Raw genomic sequence first — 19,124 nt, 5'->3', positions numbered from 1 at the left:
CAGGACAGTAGATGACAGGACAGTAGATGACAGGACAGTAGGATGACAGGACAGGAGGATGACAGGACAGTAGATGACAGGACAGTAGATGACAGGACAGTAGATGACAGGACAGTAGATGACAGGACAGTAGATGACAGGACAGGAGGATGACAGGACAGTAGATGACAGGACAGGAGGATGACAGGACAGTAGATGACAGGACAGTAGATGACAGGACAGTAGATGACAGGACAGTAGATGACAGGACAGTAGATGACAGGACAGTAGGATGACAGGACAGTAGATGACAGGACAGTAGATGACAGGACAGGAGGATGACAGGACAGTAGATGACAGGACAGTAGGATGACAGACCAGTAGGATGACAGGACAGTAAATGACAGACCAGTAGGATGACAGGACAGTAGGATGACAGGACAGTAGATGACAGGACAGTAGGATGACAGGACAGTAGGATGACAGGACAGGAGGATGACAGGACAGCAGGATGACAGTAGGATGACAGGACAGTAGGATGACAGCAGGATGACAGGACAGTAGGATGACAGCAGGATGACAGGACAGTAGATGACAGACCAGTAGGATGACAGACCAGTAGGATGACAGACCAGTAGGATGACAGCATTTGACGCATCGCGTCATCCCACTCATGATCAAGCCTTGCAATCGGATCACGGGAGGACATCAGTGTTTTTTTAAAGGTCTATCGTAGACTCATCCATCAGACTGACACTCATGGATTCTCCTGTCTACTACAATGACTACTGAGTGTTAAAACACCCCATCTGTCTTCTCATAAAGAAGATACACAGACAGAGGGAAAAGGATTCAAAGAAATATATACAGCTAACAGCTAGAATATTGAACTTCGAAATGTATTGGAAAATATGATTAACAGTCCCATGCAGGTTCTCATCCTTCAAACAGACAGATTGAGTCAGGGAAGAGTGACTGATGATAAAGGAAGACATATTTCATATTCATCATCCCCATTGCCCCAACATGTAATCCATCATATCCTTGGATGGGTAGAGGAGAAGAAGAAGAAAGATATGGAAATGGGGAAAGAGATTAAATGACAGCAGATGCCAAGAGTCTTTCGTTGAAGGAGCAGACATTCATCTCAGTTATATGAAACCCCCTACCTCTCTGCTTCTAGGCTGTTGGAGAGTAGCAGAGGTGGGTCATTTACATTTTTGGGTTTAGCAGACACCTTTATCCAAAGCAACTTAGAACAAATTCATTTGTCTAAGTAAGTGAATCATCTATCATCAGTCATCATTAGAAAACCATGCTAGAAGTAGGAAGGGTTAGGTTTTTTTATTACATTTTTTATAGTAGAGAAACTGGAGGTAATGGGGAGGAGGAGGTCTTTAGGAGGGACAGTTAAGATGTAGCCTAAAGAGACGGGTCTTCGATTAACAGCGGAAGGTAGGTAGTGACTCTGCAGTCCTGACAGCAGTGGGCAGCTCGTTCCACCAGCAGGGCACCAGGAGAGAGAATAGTCAAGATTGAGTAGTGCGACTGCTGCATCCACGTGGAGGCGGTGGTGCCAAGCGGCCAGCCGAGGTGAAAGAGCAGAGCGACCGGGCAGGGGTTTGGAGGCTGACCATCGCTTGTAAGTAGCTGTGTCTCAGGAGGTAGAGTCGCCGTCTAATGATCGCAAGGTTGGCAGATCTGCGGTTCGAGCCCCGGCTAGCCACGTGTCAAAGTGTCCTTGGGCAAGACACTGAACCCCAAATTGCTCCCAGTGAGCGGGCCGGCGCCTTGCAGGGTAGCTTGCCACCATTGGTGTGTGAATGTGTGTGTGAATGGGTAAATGAGAGGCCGTTGTATGAGAATGAGAGGCCAAAGTAAAGCACTTTGGATAAAGGCGCTATATAAGTGCAGTCCATTGCCCAGTAGGCGAGCACCAGGGTCTTGAATCTGGTGCGAGCTGTTACCAGGAGCCAGTGAAGGGTGCATAGGAGAGGAAGAACCGACAGGAGTGATGTTCGCCGCACAGGATAAGTGGTTGTCAAGGAACACCCCAAGGATCTTGGCTGTGTGTGAGGAGGTCACAGTAGAGTTCTATTCCTGATTGGTTGGTTGCAGGACAGCGGCATCTACAGTAACTTTCACGAGACAATGAAATGTCTAATTGCCAATGTCAAATTCACTCCTGCTTTAATAGGTTTTTAAGTCTTGTTCAATTCAGCACCAGTTGAAAATGTTTCTTCCCAATAGTTGGTCTAATGATCCGGGACAGGCCAGCGTAGTTCTGTCCTACACTGACCGTCATCTGCCTGGAGCCAGGACTGGAAGCATGCATTCCAACAGGGAACGTCATGTGAAAGTTGATTAGGCTGCAGAAACACAGAGGCATCTATTGAGAGGCCAACAAGAGCAGACTGTCTCTCTGCACTGGCTCACCAATTACACGCACAGACAACACACACACACACACACACACGACACACACATACGACACACACACACACACACACACACACAGACATACACGATACGACACACAGACACACACACACACACAACACACACAGACAACACACACAGACATACACAGACATACACAGACATACGACACACAGACAACACACACACACACACACACACACACGACACATAGACACAGACACACAGACAACACACACACGACACACAGATCCCTGAAAGGCGGCGTGGCGCCCTGCTGCAAACACAGAGATAAGATGACCTTCTGTTACATAAGCAGATTGATTTAGGCCAGATACACTGAACCACCCAGCAGGGGACTCCTTACTGGGAGATCTGTATACGTTAACACAGGCGGGGGGGGGGAGCTTGGCCTGGACAGACACTACACTATCTAGATCAGTTGGGCCACTCGCACTCACACTCTCTCTCTCTCTCTCTCTCTTTCACACGCACACACATACAGTAGGACACGTGTTCTCCTGTTCACTGGGGACTGATGGTGAATCTCCCAGCCCTCTCCCTCTCCCTCTCCCTCTTAATCCTGGTGTCAACAACTCAGTTCTGCAGAGGGAAATAGCATCGAGTAGTAACGGCATTTGGTTAAAAGCCTGTACATAACTGACACAGCCCTTAGTGTAAAATCACACCAGTCTACGACGACGGTGATGAAGTAGATGCTTTGTCTTACGATCTACTTGTCAAAAATATATATAAAAGCACATTAGCCATATAAAACATGCTAACCACTATTGCTGAGTCCAGAGAATGGGAGGTTATACTCCCTCAGAGCCAGGCCCTCAGACACGCAGGTCAGGGGTCTAACCTGGGAGGGGGGAGGGGGGGTTGATGACACACACACACACACACACACAGTGACGAGGGGTTTGTTTGTGCACAGCTGGTTATAGGATTTCCCTACTGTTCTCCCAGCCACACACACACGACACAACTGGCCTACTCTGTGTTGAAGCATCAGCACCGATCTGCAGGCCCGTTCCTCAACCCACTTCTCATCTCTCCCCCCTGGGTGAGGTGTCATGCAGACGGATGATGATGGCTTCATTCAGAGACCAGCAGAGATGTATCCTCTGTCTGTAGCCTGAACAATTGTCACAACCTATTTCAGCAGCGTGCCACTGAGGCTGTGTGCCTCAAACAATGATGGAAAAACACAAATAAGAAGGGCCTATATACCAAACTGATTGTTTACTAAACACAATGTAATGTGATCGTTGCGTTAGACGATGTTTAATAATTGACGCTATGTTATGATATTAAGTCTATAAATGCGCGTTCGTGTTCATGCGAGAGATGCGCGATAGAAAAAGCATCAGATCTGTGACACTCCCAGTCTCGGCTGTTTTTACAACCATGGAAGCTGTTTTTCTGTTCATCTGTCAACACTAAAGGGAAATATATAATAATAATAATAATAATAATAATAATAATAATAATAAGAAGAAGAATTCATTCGATTTATATAGCGCTTTTCCGAGGCTCAAAGACGCTGTCAATATACCTCCCTAAATTGTCGATTGTCAAAATAACGTGTGTAGGTCTATTGATTTGGCCGATCAATGAGTTGTTTGGTTATTGTCATTCATCATCAAACATGCATCATCAAAAACACTTTGGACACAATTGCCCATCCAGATCCAGGCCTACCTGCTGGTTCGTCCGGCTCCAGGCCAGTCTCCGGGTCTATTCCGCACACCACGAAGTACTGGGCGAAGCGGCACGACCCCGCTCCTGTCCCCGGAGTAGCCCCGCTCATCCTGGGTCCGATCTGCCGCTGCTCAGCCTCTAGTCCTCACCCTGGAGCTCCATGACGGATGGTACAGAATTAGATTAGAACAAATGCTGGGCTGTAACTGTCTGTAACCCCCGTTTCAATCAAACTAACACGTCGTTCTGTAATTATTCTAATATATTATTATATATCTAATTGTTTGTGATGTGATCAGGCTCTTCTGCTGTCCTCCGTCCACACAGACAGTCACACACCCAGACTGTGTTTGGAGCTGCTGCCCACCGTGCTCATTGTCTGAGAGGAGGAGGGGAGGGGAGGAGAGAGAGAGAGGGGGAGGGAGAGAGGGAGAGAGAGGGAGGGGGGGGGAGGGAGAGGGAGTAGGAGAGAGGGAGGGGGGGGAGAGAGAGAGAGAGAGAGGGGGAGAGAGGGAGGGGGGGAGAGAGGGAGGGGGGGAGAGGGAGAGGGAGGGGGAGAGAGGGAGGGGGGGAGAGAGAGAGGGAGGGGGGGAGAGGGAGGGGGAGAGAGGGAGGGGGGGTAGAGGGAGGGGGAGAGAGAGGGAGGGAGAGAGAGAGGGAGGGGGGAGAGGGAGTGGGGGGGAGGGAGAAGGGGGGGAGAGAGAGAGGGAGGGAGGGGGGGGAGAGGAGGGGGGGGGAGAGGGAGAGGAGGGGAGAGAGAGGGGGGGGAGGGGGGGAGGGAGAGAGGGAGAGAGAGAGGGAGAGGGAGGGAGGGGGGGAGAGGGAGGGAGAGAGAGAGGAGGGAGAGAGGGGGGGGGAGAGAGGGGGGAGAGAGAGAGGAGGGAGAGAGGGAGGGAGAGAGAGGAGGGAGAGAGAGAGAAAACAAACCACTGGTGCAAAAATAATTTCCCCGATGGAATTAAAAGGAGCAAAAAAGTAGAGCATCCTCGCATCAGAAAATATTTATTGAGGGTTTATTGAAATTGAATGATTGAGTTTATCATTCTAGATGACAAGAACTACTTATAACAATTCCAAAATAGAAAAAAAATAAAAACATTTACTCCTCTGTTAAATATCTGCTCCAGATCAAGATGTAAGTATGTCTACAGAAAGAGTGGGTGTTAGGCATCATATGATACCTTGAATTTGAAAATATCTCTTTTGGTTGTTGAGCTAAACTGAAGAGGATTTACAGGATAATGGTAACCGTATGTCCCTTACAGAAATTCTGGATTTGATAGTCATTCTTTAAATGATGATATAGCCAAAATAGGGAAACAAAGATATAATATACAATAGACACTCTCATGAAAGTAATAATGTATTATTTTATCAGTTTATATATATACATAACAAATGCAAATAGAATTATTTTTAACACACAAAACACAAGAAACAAATCTGCCTTTTGAAACACGCAAAAAACGATTCTGAAATAATAAACTACAAGTAGGCCTGTCATGTGCAAACACACACAGAGACAGACACCCAATTTGCTCCTAGTTTGCCTAAGATAGCATCTGCAAAATGAAAACGTTCTTTGTGTGCAACCAGTGTGTCAGTGCGCTCTTTAATGATGAAAAATACATAATTTGATGCTTTTTTTAGAAATGTGCAACACGTATCATGTATCACAGTGAGCACTAGATTTATGAAACATACTCACGTACACAGGCCAGTACTGCCGCCTACTAAGATGTCTGACAACATCAACATGAAAGCAAGCAAAGCAAGGTTTAGTTTAGTGCCCATTTCACATGAAATTAAAAGTAATAATTATTCTCAACAGATCCAGTATGATGCATACAGAAATCAATAGACTTAATCATCAGAATCACTAAATAAGGCTAGAATATTAGAGAAGTTAGTTAATTTTACAGAACATTTGGTAACAATTACTTTAGAGAGAGTATTCTCACAGATGATCCTGAACCAACCTAAATCTAGGTTAGAGGTGATCAGTTAATGTGTCTGGACCTGGTGGAGGAGGAGGGGCAGAGAGCTGGAGAAGGACAGAGTTTGTCTAGCATACAGCATAGAAGCAGCATAGTATAACTAAGAACCGTTAACCTGACTTATTATTTCACAATGGACTAAAAGAAAGAGACGTGAACAGTGACATTTGAAATAACAAAACACATTTATTATTCAGACATTCAAAGCAAGCAAAACCGAGGCATAATATTTAAATGTAAATAGAGAGGCAAAATCATGATAGAGAGAATTCAATAAAAACAAAAATAAATATTTCCAAATCGTATAGTTCTAACAAGCGGACCCTACAGTTCGAGTCTAAGAGAAAATATACATCATCAGGGAACGTTGTGCAGCATTTGTGTAGACTGTGCATTACCTGGACTGGCTCATGTCATGAGATCAATGTTAAAAAAAATCCCATTTTGGAAAACAAAAATCATTGGTTCACTGGAAAATCCACATCAATAATTTAACTCAAACTGGCGTTTCCCTCTCCTGTGTAAACGGTCTACAGCGCGTGACACAGTAGCAGTAGAGATCCACAGCACCGGCCCTTTAAGGCCAGCAGTCTTCTGATTGGCTTAGTCTTGTTCACCAGCCCTCTCTTATTGGTTACAGAACTGACATTATGTGAGCTGGTTCTCATCACTTTGGTCCTTCAAAAGGACCAATTCAGGCAATCGAAGAGTCAACACGTAATGTTTCTGTCCATTTCCCCTACACAGCCTGCCAGGAGACACAATTGGTAATCGGTCTAAATCTCTTATTGACAGGGTAGGGGCAACATCTAACACCAACAGTGGTATTCAAGGACTGGAGCTGTGCATTCCTATGCAGGTGTCACCAAGGCATGCAAGTGTCTGTATCAAGTAGCCTCCATGCACTGTAAAAAACGTGCCACCTTTGACTATCTGAATACATTTATGCACAACACACCACAAAGGGGCAGTTAGTTAGGCGAGGTGTTGGAGGGCACACTGACACATTCTCTTAGCTTGAAAAGGTTTTGGCAGTGGATTTTAGGTCAAGGGAATTCACCTGGAACATGATAAGAGCCTTAAGAGAGAGAGCGGACAAAATGTTCTCAAGAGAGAGAAAGACACCGTGTGGAAATTAGCAGGAGCGCTGTCTCTTTAAAGGAAGAGCCTAAAAACCACCTCGGGACAGGAGGAGGGGAGGTACGTTGTGTCTCGGTACTTTAAAATGGCTTCCCCTGCTCCACGACCACGGTGACAGTAGGTGAGAACAGTATGAATGGATGTCCACTGGCTGGAGGAGATGGGGGAGAGGGCTCGAGCTGGGATGGATGTTAACGATGTGGGTGGAGTCTGAGAGTGGGTGGGGGGGGTGGGGGGGGGCTCAAGGCACAGACAGTCCTGGACAGATCTGTGAAGTCTGATTGGGGGGTGGAGGTTTGGGAGATGGAGAGGTGCAGGTCAGGTCAGGTCAGGTCAGGGGCTGGGGTTGGAGGTTGGGGGGGGTAGCTACAGTTTGGAGAAGTGGGGCGGGGCAGAGCTGTGGGAGGAGAGAGGGAGGAGTCTATGTCAGGACGCGAGCCACCTGGGCGCGGACCTCTGCGTCGGGGTGGGAGAGCAGCTGGAGCAGCCGGCTGTGCAGCTGAGAGGACCCGTCCAGGAGGACGCGGTACAGGCAGTCCTGCCGCCTCCGCAGGTCCTCGGCCACCGGGGCAGACGGCCTCCAGGCCTTCAGGTTCCCAGCGAAGGTCAGCAGCCGCAGCAGCACGGCGGGGCTGGTCCGCACGTCAAACAGCAGCACCGCAGAGGCCGGCGCCTGAGAGGAGGGGGGGGGACGTTTAAGCAACAACAGGCAAGTATGAATGAATGAATGATCTTTATTGTCATTGTCACAGGTACAACGACATTTAAATGCGAAACCCTAGGTGCTAACAAACAAACACAGTCCTAAGATAATAAAAAAAACAAGAATGAGACATAAATAGCCATAAATAGGGGGGATATAAATAAAAATAGGGGGATAAGTGATCGGTAGACATCTGAGAATGTATCTATTATGTGAGCTTCTATACTTATATACACGTGTGGTCTATTCACAGGGGGGTGTTTAGACAGGGGGGAGTTAGCATGTAACTGTGTACTTTTATAAACATGTAAAAATATGGACTAGTAGACTTATATACAGTATATGACCCCTATCACAAGAATGTAAACATATTGCACGGTATGAGGCTGAACATGTACGCTAACCAATTGATTCCTTTATTTATCAGTTAGGATGCGAATTTAGTTGGTCTTACCTGGGCTTGCACAATGTCATCCATCATATCAGGATTAGAGGACAGATTCACGAGCACTTTCAAAACTTGAATCTGGAAACCGAGGTGAGGAATAAGTTAGCTGCATATCACTGTTTACTTCATGTACTAAAACAGTGTTAACAACACTAATAATGAAATGAATACACCTACTTGTAACACTTCATTGCTGACGATGAGCAGCGAGAGGAGCAGGGTGAAGGAGCCCCTCAGCAGGTGGTGGTGGTCGTCTGTGACGGACAGGTTGGTCAGCAGCCTCAGGGCAGCTAGCTGGAGGTCAGAGTTCACTGGAGACATCTCGATCATCTCCACCACCTGTGGCACATACACCTGGCAGAGAGATGACAAATGCATGTGACGTCATTAGGTTTGAAGGAAACAACAGAAGGATTTATTAATAATAATAATAATAATAATACATTAGACTTATATAGCGCTTTTCTAGACACTCAAAGACGCTTTACAAACTGAAAAGATTGAGTGGTAACATAAAAAGAAACACAAAAATAAATAAAAGAAAGTATAGGGGTCTAATTCATTTTTAGATTACTAAATCTAAATCTAAGTGTCTTTGTAGGACAATCTACTCTGTATACTGCAATCACACCTAGATTTCGGGCTTGATTTAGCTCAGCCAGCAGACCGGGTGGAAGGGGTTTGCCGTCCAATGGGATGGTAGCAGAAGTGCAACACCACTCACGCCTAGGGTACACTGTAGTAGAGGTGCTGCGATCAGATTGGCTGAAAGTGAATCATTGAAGACCTAATCCTCCAAACCAACAGTTACTATTAGAAGTGCTCAGTGCAGTACCTTCAGTCGCTCTTGGTTCCTGATGTTCATGCTCAGATTGTTGAGGGCGTTGAGAGTCTGCACTCTGACCTCCGGCATAGGATCGGACAGGAAGCTAGCTATGACATGAATGCCTCCGAGCTCCCGGATGAGATCCTGGAGGAGAAAGAAACGACGGGGGAATAAGACGACACCGTCTGTGCAGTAGTCTGAACCAAACACATTTAAATCCTCAACCAATAACGTTAAGGTTTCTCATGTCATTAGCAAATTGGGGAAGGTGACAATCAGAAGTGAGAAATCAAACAACGAATTACTGACAACCAAATGAGAATAAAGACTGTTTTACATTTACATTTTTGGCATTTAACAGACGCCTTATTCCAAAACGATTTACAATCAATACAACTGTAAGAGAGAAATCTGTGTAAAGGACATAGGGACGTTGATAGAAACATATTGTTTAAGTTGTGTTAGATGGCACAAAAACACGCCCTGACAGCCCTATCATTCAGACATAACAGAGGAAGACCATCAGGTCTTACAGGACAAGCTTTGAGAGTACCAGTACACCTGGACCTACCTGGTTGACAGTGAAGGCAGCTGTATTCCCTAAGGTGAGCAGGATCTGAGCCTTATCAGACGCCTGGGGGTCGCTCTGGAGGAGCGAGAGGAGCATCTTCAGATGCTGTGGCTCCAGGCTTCCAGGTGACTTAGAGATGATGTCACCTGTGGGCAGAGCAACAACTCACATCACACCGGCTCACAGACAGTTACTCTCCCCATGAATCACTACAGTAGATAGCCAGCTGACCTAGTTGTAACCACCGGTAAACAGTGTCATGTGCTGCCTGCCTTACAAGTCCCTTTAGCACACATTACAGGTGCAACTCAAACATTTTGAATATCGTGCAAAAGTCCATTCATTTCAGTAATTCAACTTAAAGGGTTAAACTTAAATATTATATAGACTCATTGCATTGTACGTATGCATGATTATACTTTTCAGAGGGCTGACATTTCTGTATTTAAAATCCTTTTCTTATTGATTTCATGTAATATTAAACATTTCTGAGATATTTAATTTGGGGTTTTCATAAGCTGTAAGCCATAATCATCAAATGTATAACAAATAAAGACTTTAAATATCTCGCTTTGCAGGTAATGAGTCTATATAATATCTAAGTTTAACCCTTTAAGTTGAATTACTGAAATAAATGAACTTTTGCACGATATTCTAATTCTTTGAGTTGCACCTGTATGTAAGGCAAGCTAACTGTTGACAAGTATATGAAAATATAGCTAGCTGGCTTATAGCTGACTGAGTAACCTTGACCAAAACAAAACACAGCTAAAAGCTTGCTATGTAACTACCTGGCTATGTCTAATATAGCTAGCTGCCCAAATCTTACTGGAGGCAACATCCACTGTCCGACTCTCGACCCCACGAACCACATCCAGCCCAGACATCTTGGCCAGCAGGCTGCCTGGTTGTAGGACCTGTATCTCTCCAGACGGGTCGGTCTTGAAGCCACCACCACTTCTCTTGTTTCTCCTGAAGCTTCTTCCCCCACTGCTGACAACAAGTTTATAGATCCCATAAGAGGCTCCAGCCCCGGCCACCAGCCCCAACAGAGCCTTCATATTCATATTCATGTGACTGATCCTGGGTAGGACATTGCCATCGCCCATGCTGGATGATGTCTGGAGTTAAAAAGCATGAACAGGTTCTTAGACGAGAAACGACCAGACGACTTTAACAAGCGAGGTGATAGTAATAATCTCCAGGAACAGCTACACTCATCTCGCCTGCATGCCTTCCGGAGCGGTGTGTGTGACAGTTTCGCAGTGGCCGACCATGTCGTTTCCCGGGATGAGTTTAAACTCGTTGTGCAATCAATTGCGCATCTATTTCATCATCGTGAGTGAGTCTCTTTAGAGGTTTTCAGTAAAAAAAAATATTTTAAAAATCCATGTTTTTCACTGAGACAAGATCATTACCAGCACATTAACATACTACGGGGGTGACCAGTGACAGGCTGGGGATGTTAGTTCATACTGCTGGACTGTTCTTAATGTATATCATGTTTCAGATGTCTATTTTATTCTGTTGTCACCTTATTTTGTTGTTGTTGTTGTTGTTGTTGTTGTTGTTGTTGTTGTTGTTTGTGAGCTGCTGTAACGTCTTAATTTCAACAATAAGATCAATAAAGTATCTATCTCTCTCTCTCTCTCTCTCTATCTATCTATCTATCTGTCTCTCTATCTATCTATCTACCTTTCCTGGAGAGAAAAAAGAAAGATGATATTGAACAATGAGATTGATTTTAGTTACACTGATACTAATTTACCGAATAAAGCAACACGCTAACCCGGACAGCCACAATATGATCATATCCATAATAATATGATATTAATATGATATTATTTAACACTCCGATTTGACCTTAGTTGGCCAAAGGCCAAAGCAGAGTTTTGGTTACCTGGCAACGGTCAACTGCCCAGAACAGTCTAGTCCAATCAGAGCAGGGGACAGGCTGGAGGGTTGCTGTTGACATAATAATAATAAAAACAAATATATTTTCCTAAAAAGTTATTTTCTACATGGCGTCCTTACAAGACGCTGATCCGGCTCTAAGGGGTTACATATTGAAGCACTCCCTGCCACAGATAGTTCAGGTGAGATACAGTAACTAAGAGCTTTTGTATTATTGTGTGTGTGGCATGGGGCAGGTGGTGAGTTCAACTAGGCTATGTGCCATTCAATATCTCTAGCTTGCCAGGTTTTAAACTTTCTTGGACGGTAAATTGACATGAGTTATATTGCAATTAATTGTTCATGTTCACAACGTTTTTGTCTCAACAGGCCTTACTAACAGGTGTATGTGTAGCATGTCCTGAGAGTCCATTACATTTCCTGGAAAAGAAAATTTTGGCAATTCAGAAAAATCAGGGCATTGACATTGACTGGTAGGTAGCTATCAGTAGGTTCATAATTATACTATTATATCTACAACCAAACAGTCTGACTACTCTAGGCTTCCATTGTTATTGTTAGCGGTTTCTGAGTTTAGTCTAGATTAGACCATCAAAGACAATTCTACAAAATGGTCACTTGGGGGCTCACTTTCCTTACTTTCCTTTTAGGAAAAGGGAAATAGAAGCATCCAGTGAAATTCAGAAACAGCTCAAATGATTGCAATACAATAGGTGCTTATGTGAACGCCTAGACTGTGTATGGTAGGGGCAGATGTGAAAGTTAGCTATGATGGACAAAATGTTTTCTTATTTGATCAGTGACACCATTTGCATGTTTTGCCTGCCAGGAAGGCCGTCCTACCCGCTAAGAGTTCACAATTAACCAACTGTCACTCCACAAAAAGGATTTAGCCTACCAGCCAGTGTAATCCATTAGGATGAAACATACCAGTCTCATAATTAAGGGGACATTATGACTGAGGCAGCATGACATGTTAGTAGTTCATTAACTGCATTTCAGAAACTGTAAACCAATCACTGTTTCCAGGCATACATGTGTTGATGCAGAACAAGTCCCCATGGCGTCCCTGGCAGGAAGCCACCTGCATGACATATTTGGGTACAGAGACAACAGCTTGGTATGGTTCTAGTACCCTCACACACTAATATTCAAAACTCTTGCTTCAAGCTTGAAATGTACAAGATGTTAGCCATTTTGTTCTGCAGGCTGTAGATTCAGGGTGTGATTTTGTAAAAGATTTCACAAATACTAAATCCCCTTTTCCCTCTACAGTTTCTCTCACAGTTTGAGAAGGCCTACTCCTGTTACAGAAACAGTTTAACAAAGATGTGCTTCAGGTAAGAGTCACCATAAGACAACTGAATGTTAACTCGATGGTTAAGTCACTGTCTGCACCAAGCAAGGCTAGCCTTGAAATGCCTCTGAAGAATCTTTGTCGGTAAAGATGGAAAGGATCAATCTATTGAGGATTTCGTGATCTTAAATGTGTTGTCATCTCTATAGATCAGGTGTGCAGCATACACATTTACATTTTTGGCATTTAGCAGACGCCTTATTCCAAAGCGACTTACAATCAATACATTTGAATACTAAGCATGTGAATCAGCAATCCACCATTCGTTGCAGGAAGAGTAATCTAGCTCGGGCCCGGGGCCACTGATAGAAGAAAAAACCTTCTCCCTATCGCCTTCTACTAAAACAGTAATCCAGGCGTAATTGCAGTAATCCATACACGAATTGACAAGGAATAGAGATCCAACACAGGTTGTAATGATTACTCTGAAGATTGTATTAGTCACCTTTAGTTCTTAAAATAAGTTCTCCCAAACAGAGTGCACACATTAGACAACTCATTATTGAACACAGGCAGGTTTAAATACTTTTCATGTTATCACAGATGTTACGTTGTCAATGAGCTCACGCCCCTGCCATCTCTGGCGCCTACGACCCCCAAGGTCTTAGTTGGACCGTCTCCGCTCCTTAAGATAACACCCCCGAATCTGCCTGTTTGTAGTCAACAACAACTGCTAACAGTTTAGGTCCAAAAAAGGTACATCCTGACCTTAGCAGTGACCTAGCCTGATACTCCTGTTAAGAGAGAGAGAGAAAGAGAGTGTGTGTGAGAGCCTATTGACTAGGACATAAGAATATATGTTTTAGAAAACCCCATTAGATCTAACACCTCCAAGCAAACTACTTGTGTGGTTAGGTGACGTTAGAGGCATTTGTTAAACATTGAAGACTCAACAAGCAAATACTTCATTGAATTAATTTATTAAAGTCTAGTCAGATCTGTTGCAGAACAGCAGGGACTAGATTGTGTTCGGGCCAAAAGACTGAATTGGAACCTGTTAAAAGAAAAAACAAATGGTTAGTTAAGTACAAAGATGCACAAAATATATTTAAAGATTGCCCAAATAGTAAGACTTGCCCTCAAAGCACTGCAAGATAGACAGGCTGTCAAATCACCAATTAGGATTACTCCTACAAAAAAAACAAAGTGAAATACTATGTGAGCCTTGCATTGAAATCCAAATACAATTGAATTGAATGAACAGTAGACTGCACATTACCTCAGAAAAGCCTTCACACCATCGGATAGGTATCTCTGAATGTCAGGTCTCAGAAAGCCATCGTGTTGACTGGGGGCAGCTCTGCTGGAACCACTGCCACCCTTGGAGCCAGAGAGGTGAGCGACGTAAACTTCTCCAGGAGTGTAGCGGCTTTGAGAGAAGACCACTTTTCCTCGCTCAAAGTGGGTTTTGGACTGAACATCATGGCTAGGCTGAGGTAGTGGCATATAGGAGGCTGAGGGAGGGTGGACACTTTGAGCACCTACATAGCCTTGAGGAAAACCTCCACTCTGACCATAGCTCTGACCGTAGCTACTGACGGGCTCTCCTACCTGCAGCCAGATGGGCTCTCGCACCTGCAGCCTGATGGGCTCTCGTACCTGGTGTTTGATTGGCTCCTGTACGATTGGCTCCTGTACTTGGTGTCTGGTAGGTTCTCGTACTTGCTGTTTGATTGGCTCCTGTACCTGCAGCCAGATGGGCTCTTGTACTTGCTGTCTGGTAGGCTCTTGTACTTGCTGTCTGGTAGGCTCTCGTACTTGGTGTCTGGTAGGCTCTCGTACTTGGTGTCTGGTAGGCTCTTGTACTTGGTGTCTGGTAGGCTCTCGTACCTGGTGTCTGGTAGGCTCTCGTACTTGCTGTCTGGTAGGCTCTCGTACCTGGTATTTGATTGGCTCCTGTACTTGCTGTCTGGTAGGTTCTCGTACTTCCTGTTTGACTGGCTCTCGTACCTGCAGCCAGATGGGCTCCCGTACCTGCAGCCTGATGGGCTCCCGTACTTCCTGCTTGACTGGCTCCCGTACTTGCTGCCAGATGGGCTCCCGTACTTGCTGTTTGACTGGCTCCCGTACTTCCTGCTTGACTGGCTCCCGTACTTCCTGCTTGACTGGCTCTCGTACTTCCTGCTTGACTGGCTCTCGTACTTCCTGCTTGACTGGCTCTCGTACTTCCTGCTTGACTGGCTCCCGTACTTCCTGCTTGACTGGCTCTCGTACCTGCTGTTTGATGGGCTCCTGTACTTGCTGCTTAGAGGTAGGGAAGGTAGAGACGAGGGGCTCGGGGACAGAAGTCTTCGTATTTGTGCCGTGAGGAAGTTTCCTGGGCCTCTGGCTGCTTGGAGCTTCATAGTGCACAGCCATAGGAGGGGGTCTCCTCACCTTCGGTCCTGGTTGGTAGCTTGTAGGTTGGACTCTATAATATCTCACATGACCACCACTCTGAGGTAAACTGCCAGTCTGGGTAGAATCAAAGCCACTGGGTTTGTGGACATTCTGCTCAGAGACTACATTTGTTTTTCCTGGTTGGTAGCCGATTGTCTTGGAACCTTCAAATGGGCTAGTGCTGACTCTAGGTACACTCACATAGCCTCCACTATAAGGGAATCGTCGTCCATCCAGGCCAGAGGGAACAGGTTTGTGTACAGCTGGGATGTAGCTAGGTTGAGACACTTTGCTTGGCTGCTGGGCATATTTATTCTGAAAGTCAAAGTTGCTAGTGGGCTCACTCAAACCATTGGTTGAACTGAAGCCATGTTGGGCAGGACTGTGCACGCTAGGAGCATAGTTAGTTTGAGACACTCTTCTAGCCTGCTGACTGGAAAGTAGGTTGTTGGTCATAGTTTCCAGGTCTGTTGGGAAAGCTGGTTCACTACCTGGTTTTAGAACAGAGCTCTTCAGGGACCCAACAAATTGTCTAAAATGATGAATGGTTGGATAACTGACACCCTTCAAGACGCTACGTGACTCGTACTTGCTTGGGTCATTATCAACCTCGGAGGGAGTAGAGATGGTTTGAGTGAACTGCCCAGGTTGCAGCATTTGGGGGATTGGTTCTTGCTGCATAGAACCAAAGCTGGTGTCTGGTGTCTCTTCACTAGACTGATAGTTGCTGGAGGAGCTGCCATATGGGTCTGGAACACCTCCAGTGCTGCTGGGTGGATATCCAGGCAGTCCATTGTAGCCTAAGGACAGACAACATCAATAATAATCAACTTTTTATTTGTATAGCGCTTTTCCTGCAAACATTGCAGCTGAAAGTGCTCCAATCATTATATAATCAGAATTTAATTAGTCATTTAAAGGCAATATTAAAAATATGTTTTTTTAGTCTTGACTTGAACATATTTGCTGAGGTTGAATCCCTAATGTAAACTGGCAGTGCATTCCACAATCTGGGTGCATAAAATGAGAATGCAGCCTCACCAAATCTCTTCTTTTGTACATGTGGTACACAGAGAAAACCAGCATCAGAAGACCTGAGAGCTCTATTGGGCTGATATACTAGCATCAGATATTCTGGTGCTGTGCCAGTGAGAGCTTTATAAACAAGCAGAAGGACCTTAATGTGGCTGAACATTACCAAAACCATGATATCATAAAGCTTTACATGGTCAATAGGTTGCCAGAAGACACAGTTCAATATTTACCTTCATTGGCAGGAAAACAAATGGTGCCTCCAAAATAGACCCAGAAAACCCTGCAGAACAACAGCTTATTAAAAACAAACAGGTGAAGGTAAACATGTGTACCAACAAACTGACAAAGCCAAGCCAGTAATCACTCACCCAAAAGGGAACCAGAGAGCCATGATAGTTAGCGAAGCACCAGTTGCTAGCCTAGGCGTGAAACTATCTTCCCAGCAGATGAGAGCCCTCTTGCCTCAAGTGGGAAAGCGCTGTTCTCAGATTGGCTAATTGCAGACAGCTAGAGGACTGACCTTATATCACACAGAAACAGGTGTAACCAATTTGAAAATGGTTTCACATAATGCACTCACTTAACACTTTATTAGGAACACCTGTAAACTTTCTCATTCGTGGAGGTGGTGTAATGGTGTGGGGAAGTTTTTCTTGGCACACTTTTGAGCCTGTTAATACAAATCAATCATTGCTTGAATGCCACAACCTATTAGCTAATTGTTGCTGACCATGTGCATCCATCCCTTCATGGCCACAATGTAGCCATCTTCTAATGGCTACTTCCAGCATGACAATGCATCATCATGTCACATAGCAAAAGTAATCTCAAACTGGTTTTATGAATTTGACAATAAGTTCAGTGTTCTTCAGTGGCCTTCCCAGTCACTGGATCTGAATCCAACAGAACACCTTTGGGATGTGGTAGAACGGGAGATTCACAGCTTGAAAGTGCCCCTGAAAAATATGCAGGAATTGTGTGATGCAATCATGTCATGGAACAGAATCTCAAAGGAACATTTCCAATATTTTGGCAATGCCACAACAAATTGTATCTGTTTTGGGAGCAAAGGGAGGCCCTACCCAGTATTAGTATAGCGTTCCTAATAAAGTGTTTGTAAACACCCCAGAGTCTGACCTGGCGTGTATATTGCTTACTTACCTACAGTACATGATGATTTGAGATATTTATCTATTTATATATACAATGAAGGATTTCAAAAATAATAGTTTTGATTTAAACAAAATTAGGGATAATTTATATTATATTTCACATACAGTAGTATCAGTAGTGTCAGTGTCATTTATATGACCCATCTTTACAGTTTAGAGAGAGATAGAGAGATGCTTGTCCCTGGATCACTGGTTAACAAGCTAGGGGGTCAGCTGGGTCACCCTATCCCATGGATTTCCTTTCACCTTCTACTGTTGCAGCACAGGCCCTGAATGGCTGATATCAGTTTCACTGGCTGCTGTGGGCTTCTGTTGGGCCAGCTGCTATCAGAATAGCTAATTAGCAAATTCTTACAGGTAGAAATTCACATTATAGAATGCTCATGAATTTCTCTTTTTTTTTTGCAAGTGAAACACATCTAATGCATCATATTTCTATGTTCCCCGTTTGCGTTCCACGCAAAATGACCTAAAATGAGTCGTTAGTGTGTGAAGGAAAGGAAGAACAATTATCATCCTTATCATTCCAGAGGTGTGGCGCAGAATAAAGACAATGGTTGGCCTGAACTCACAGCGGGTCAACTCTGCACAGAGTTTGCCAATGACTTAAATTGCTTTTTTGCACGTTATGAGACTGGTAGACCATCCCAATTCGAGCCCAAGGGGGACTGGAGAGAAGTTGGAACACCAATATGTGTAATATAGTGAGGCGCACCCTCTCCCAGATAAATACTAAGAAATCCATTGGTCCTGATGGAATAGATCGAAATACAATACAGACGTATTGTGAGCAGTTGAGCAGTTGAGCCCTGTATGCACTAAACTCTTTCAAGCATCATTACTCACAAATAATTCTGAGGTCATGGAAAATGTCTAAAATAATATATATATCCCACTACCTAAAAAGACAAACGCTCTGAATTAAATGATTTTAGACCAGTAGCTTTAACTTCAGTAATTATGAAATGTTTTGAGCAAATTGTTTTATCTCACTTTAAGTTTGAAACCAATGGTCAGATGGACACTCTCTGGGTGGCCAGATAACTGGGGAACCATGCACACTATTACCTACATGACAGACCAGTACTCTATCAATCTAGCTCGTAAGATCATAGCAGATCCACTGCACCCTCTATGGTCAGAGTACTGCTACATTCAGGGCGAAGGTATAGCATGTATAGTATACATTCACTCATTCATTCATCCCCTGCCTGCCTGCCTGCCCGCTCACTGAATTAATGATGGGCTTTGTCTGTGGGTGTGGACAGTGCGTGGAAAAGGTTCATCTGGGTGAAGAGGAGGGATGCCACAGAGCTGACGCTGAAGATGGAGATGGCCGAGACGCACTACGTCCAGAGGAAGCTGAGGGTGGCGATCACCAGATGGGTGGAGTGGGTGAGGGTCCGTAAGAGGAGACAGAACGGTAGGCTGCTAAGTTGGGTATTGCAGAGGCACCA

At 44.7% G+C, this 19,124-nt stretch overlaps 3 protein-coding genes across 3 annotated transcripts in view; 1 reads left to right on the top strand and 2 right to left on the bottom strand.

The window, feature by feature from the left end:
• LOC308170206 (DENN domain-containing protein 5B-like) overlaps positions 1-4,234 on the bottom strand; it is a gene marked incomplete at both ends in the record, with an annotated part of 32,417 nt that extends 28,183 nt beyond the window's left edge. The window contains one exon of the mRNA XM_080544967.1: positions 4,126-4,234. Coding sequence (XP_080401093.1) covers positions 4,126-4,234 — 109 coding nt within the window. The remainder of the gene's footprint in view (positions 1-4,125) is intronic.
• Positions 4,235-7,683: 3,449 nt separating this feature from the next.
• On the bottom strand, positions 7,684-10,871 carry armc10 (armadillo repeat containing 10; the record flags this gene model as incomplete). The annotated part of the gene is made up of 6 exons (XM_080544956.1): positions 7,684-7,935; positions 8,420-8,491; positions 8,591-8,767; positions 9,249-9,383; positions 9,811-9,956; positions 10,640-10,871. The coding sequence occupies 6 exons, from the start codon at positions 10,869-10,871 to the stop codon at positions 7,684-7,686; spliced, it is 1,014 nt and encodes a 337-aa protein (XP_080401082.1).
• Positions 10,872-11,831: 960 nt separating this feature from the next.
• Positions 11,832-19,124, top strand: part of fbxl13 (F-box and leucine-rich repeat protein 13) — a gene marked incomplete at its 5' end in the record, with an annotated part of 28,882 nt that continues 21,589 nt past the window's right edge. Inside the window, 5 exons of the mRNA XM_080544952.1 lie at positions 11,832-11,906; positions 12,094-12,197; positions 12,754-12,844; positions 13,000-13,064; positions 18,936-19,090. Coding sequence (XP_080401078.1) covers positions 11,832-11,906; positions 12,094-12,197; positions 12,754-12,844; positions 13,000-13,064; positions 18,936-19,090 — 490 coding nt within the window. The remainder of the gene's footprint in view (positions 11,907-12,093; positions 12,198-12,753; positions 12,845-12,999; positions 13,065-18,935; positions 19,091-19,124) is intronic.

Source organism: Nansenia antarctica, assembly GCF_963989245.1.
Source record: "Nansenia antarctica genome assembly, chromosome: 14".
NCBI classification, from domain to species: Eukaryota; Metazoa; Chordata; class Actinopteri; order Argentiniformes; family Microstomatidae; genus Nansenia; species Nansenia antarctica.
The sequence above is the reverse complement of the archived record's forward strand: the minus strand, read 5'-3'. Positions and strand labels throughout refer to the sequence as shown.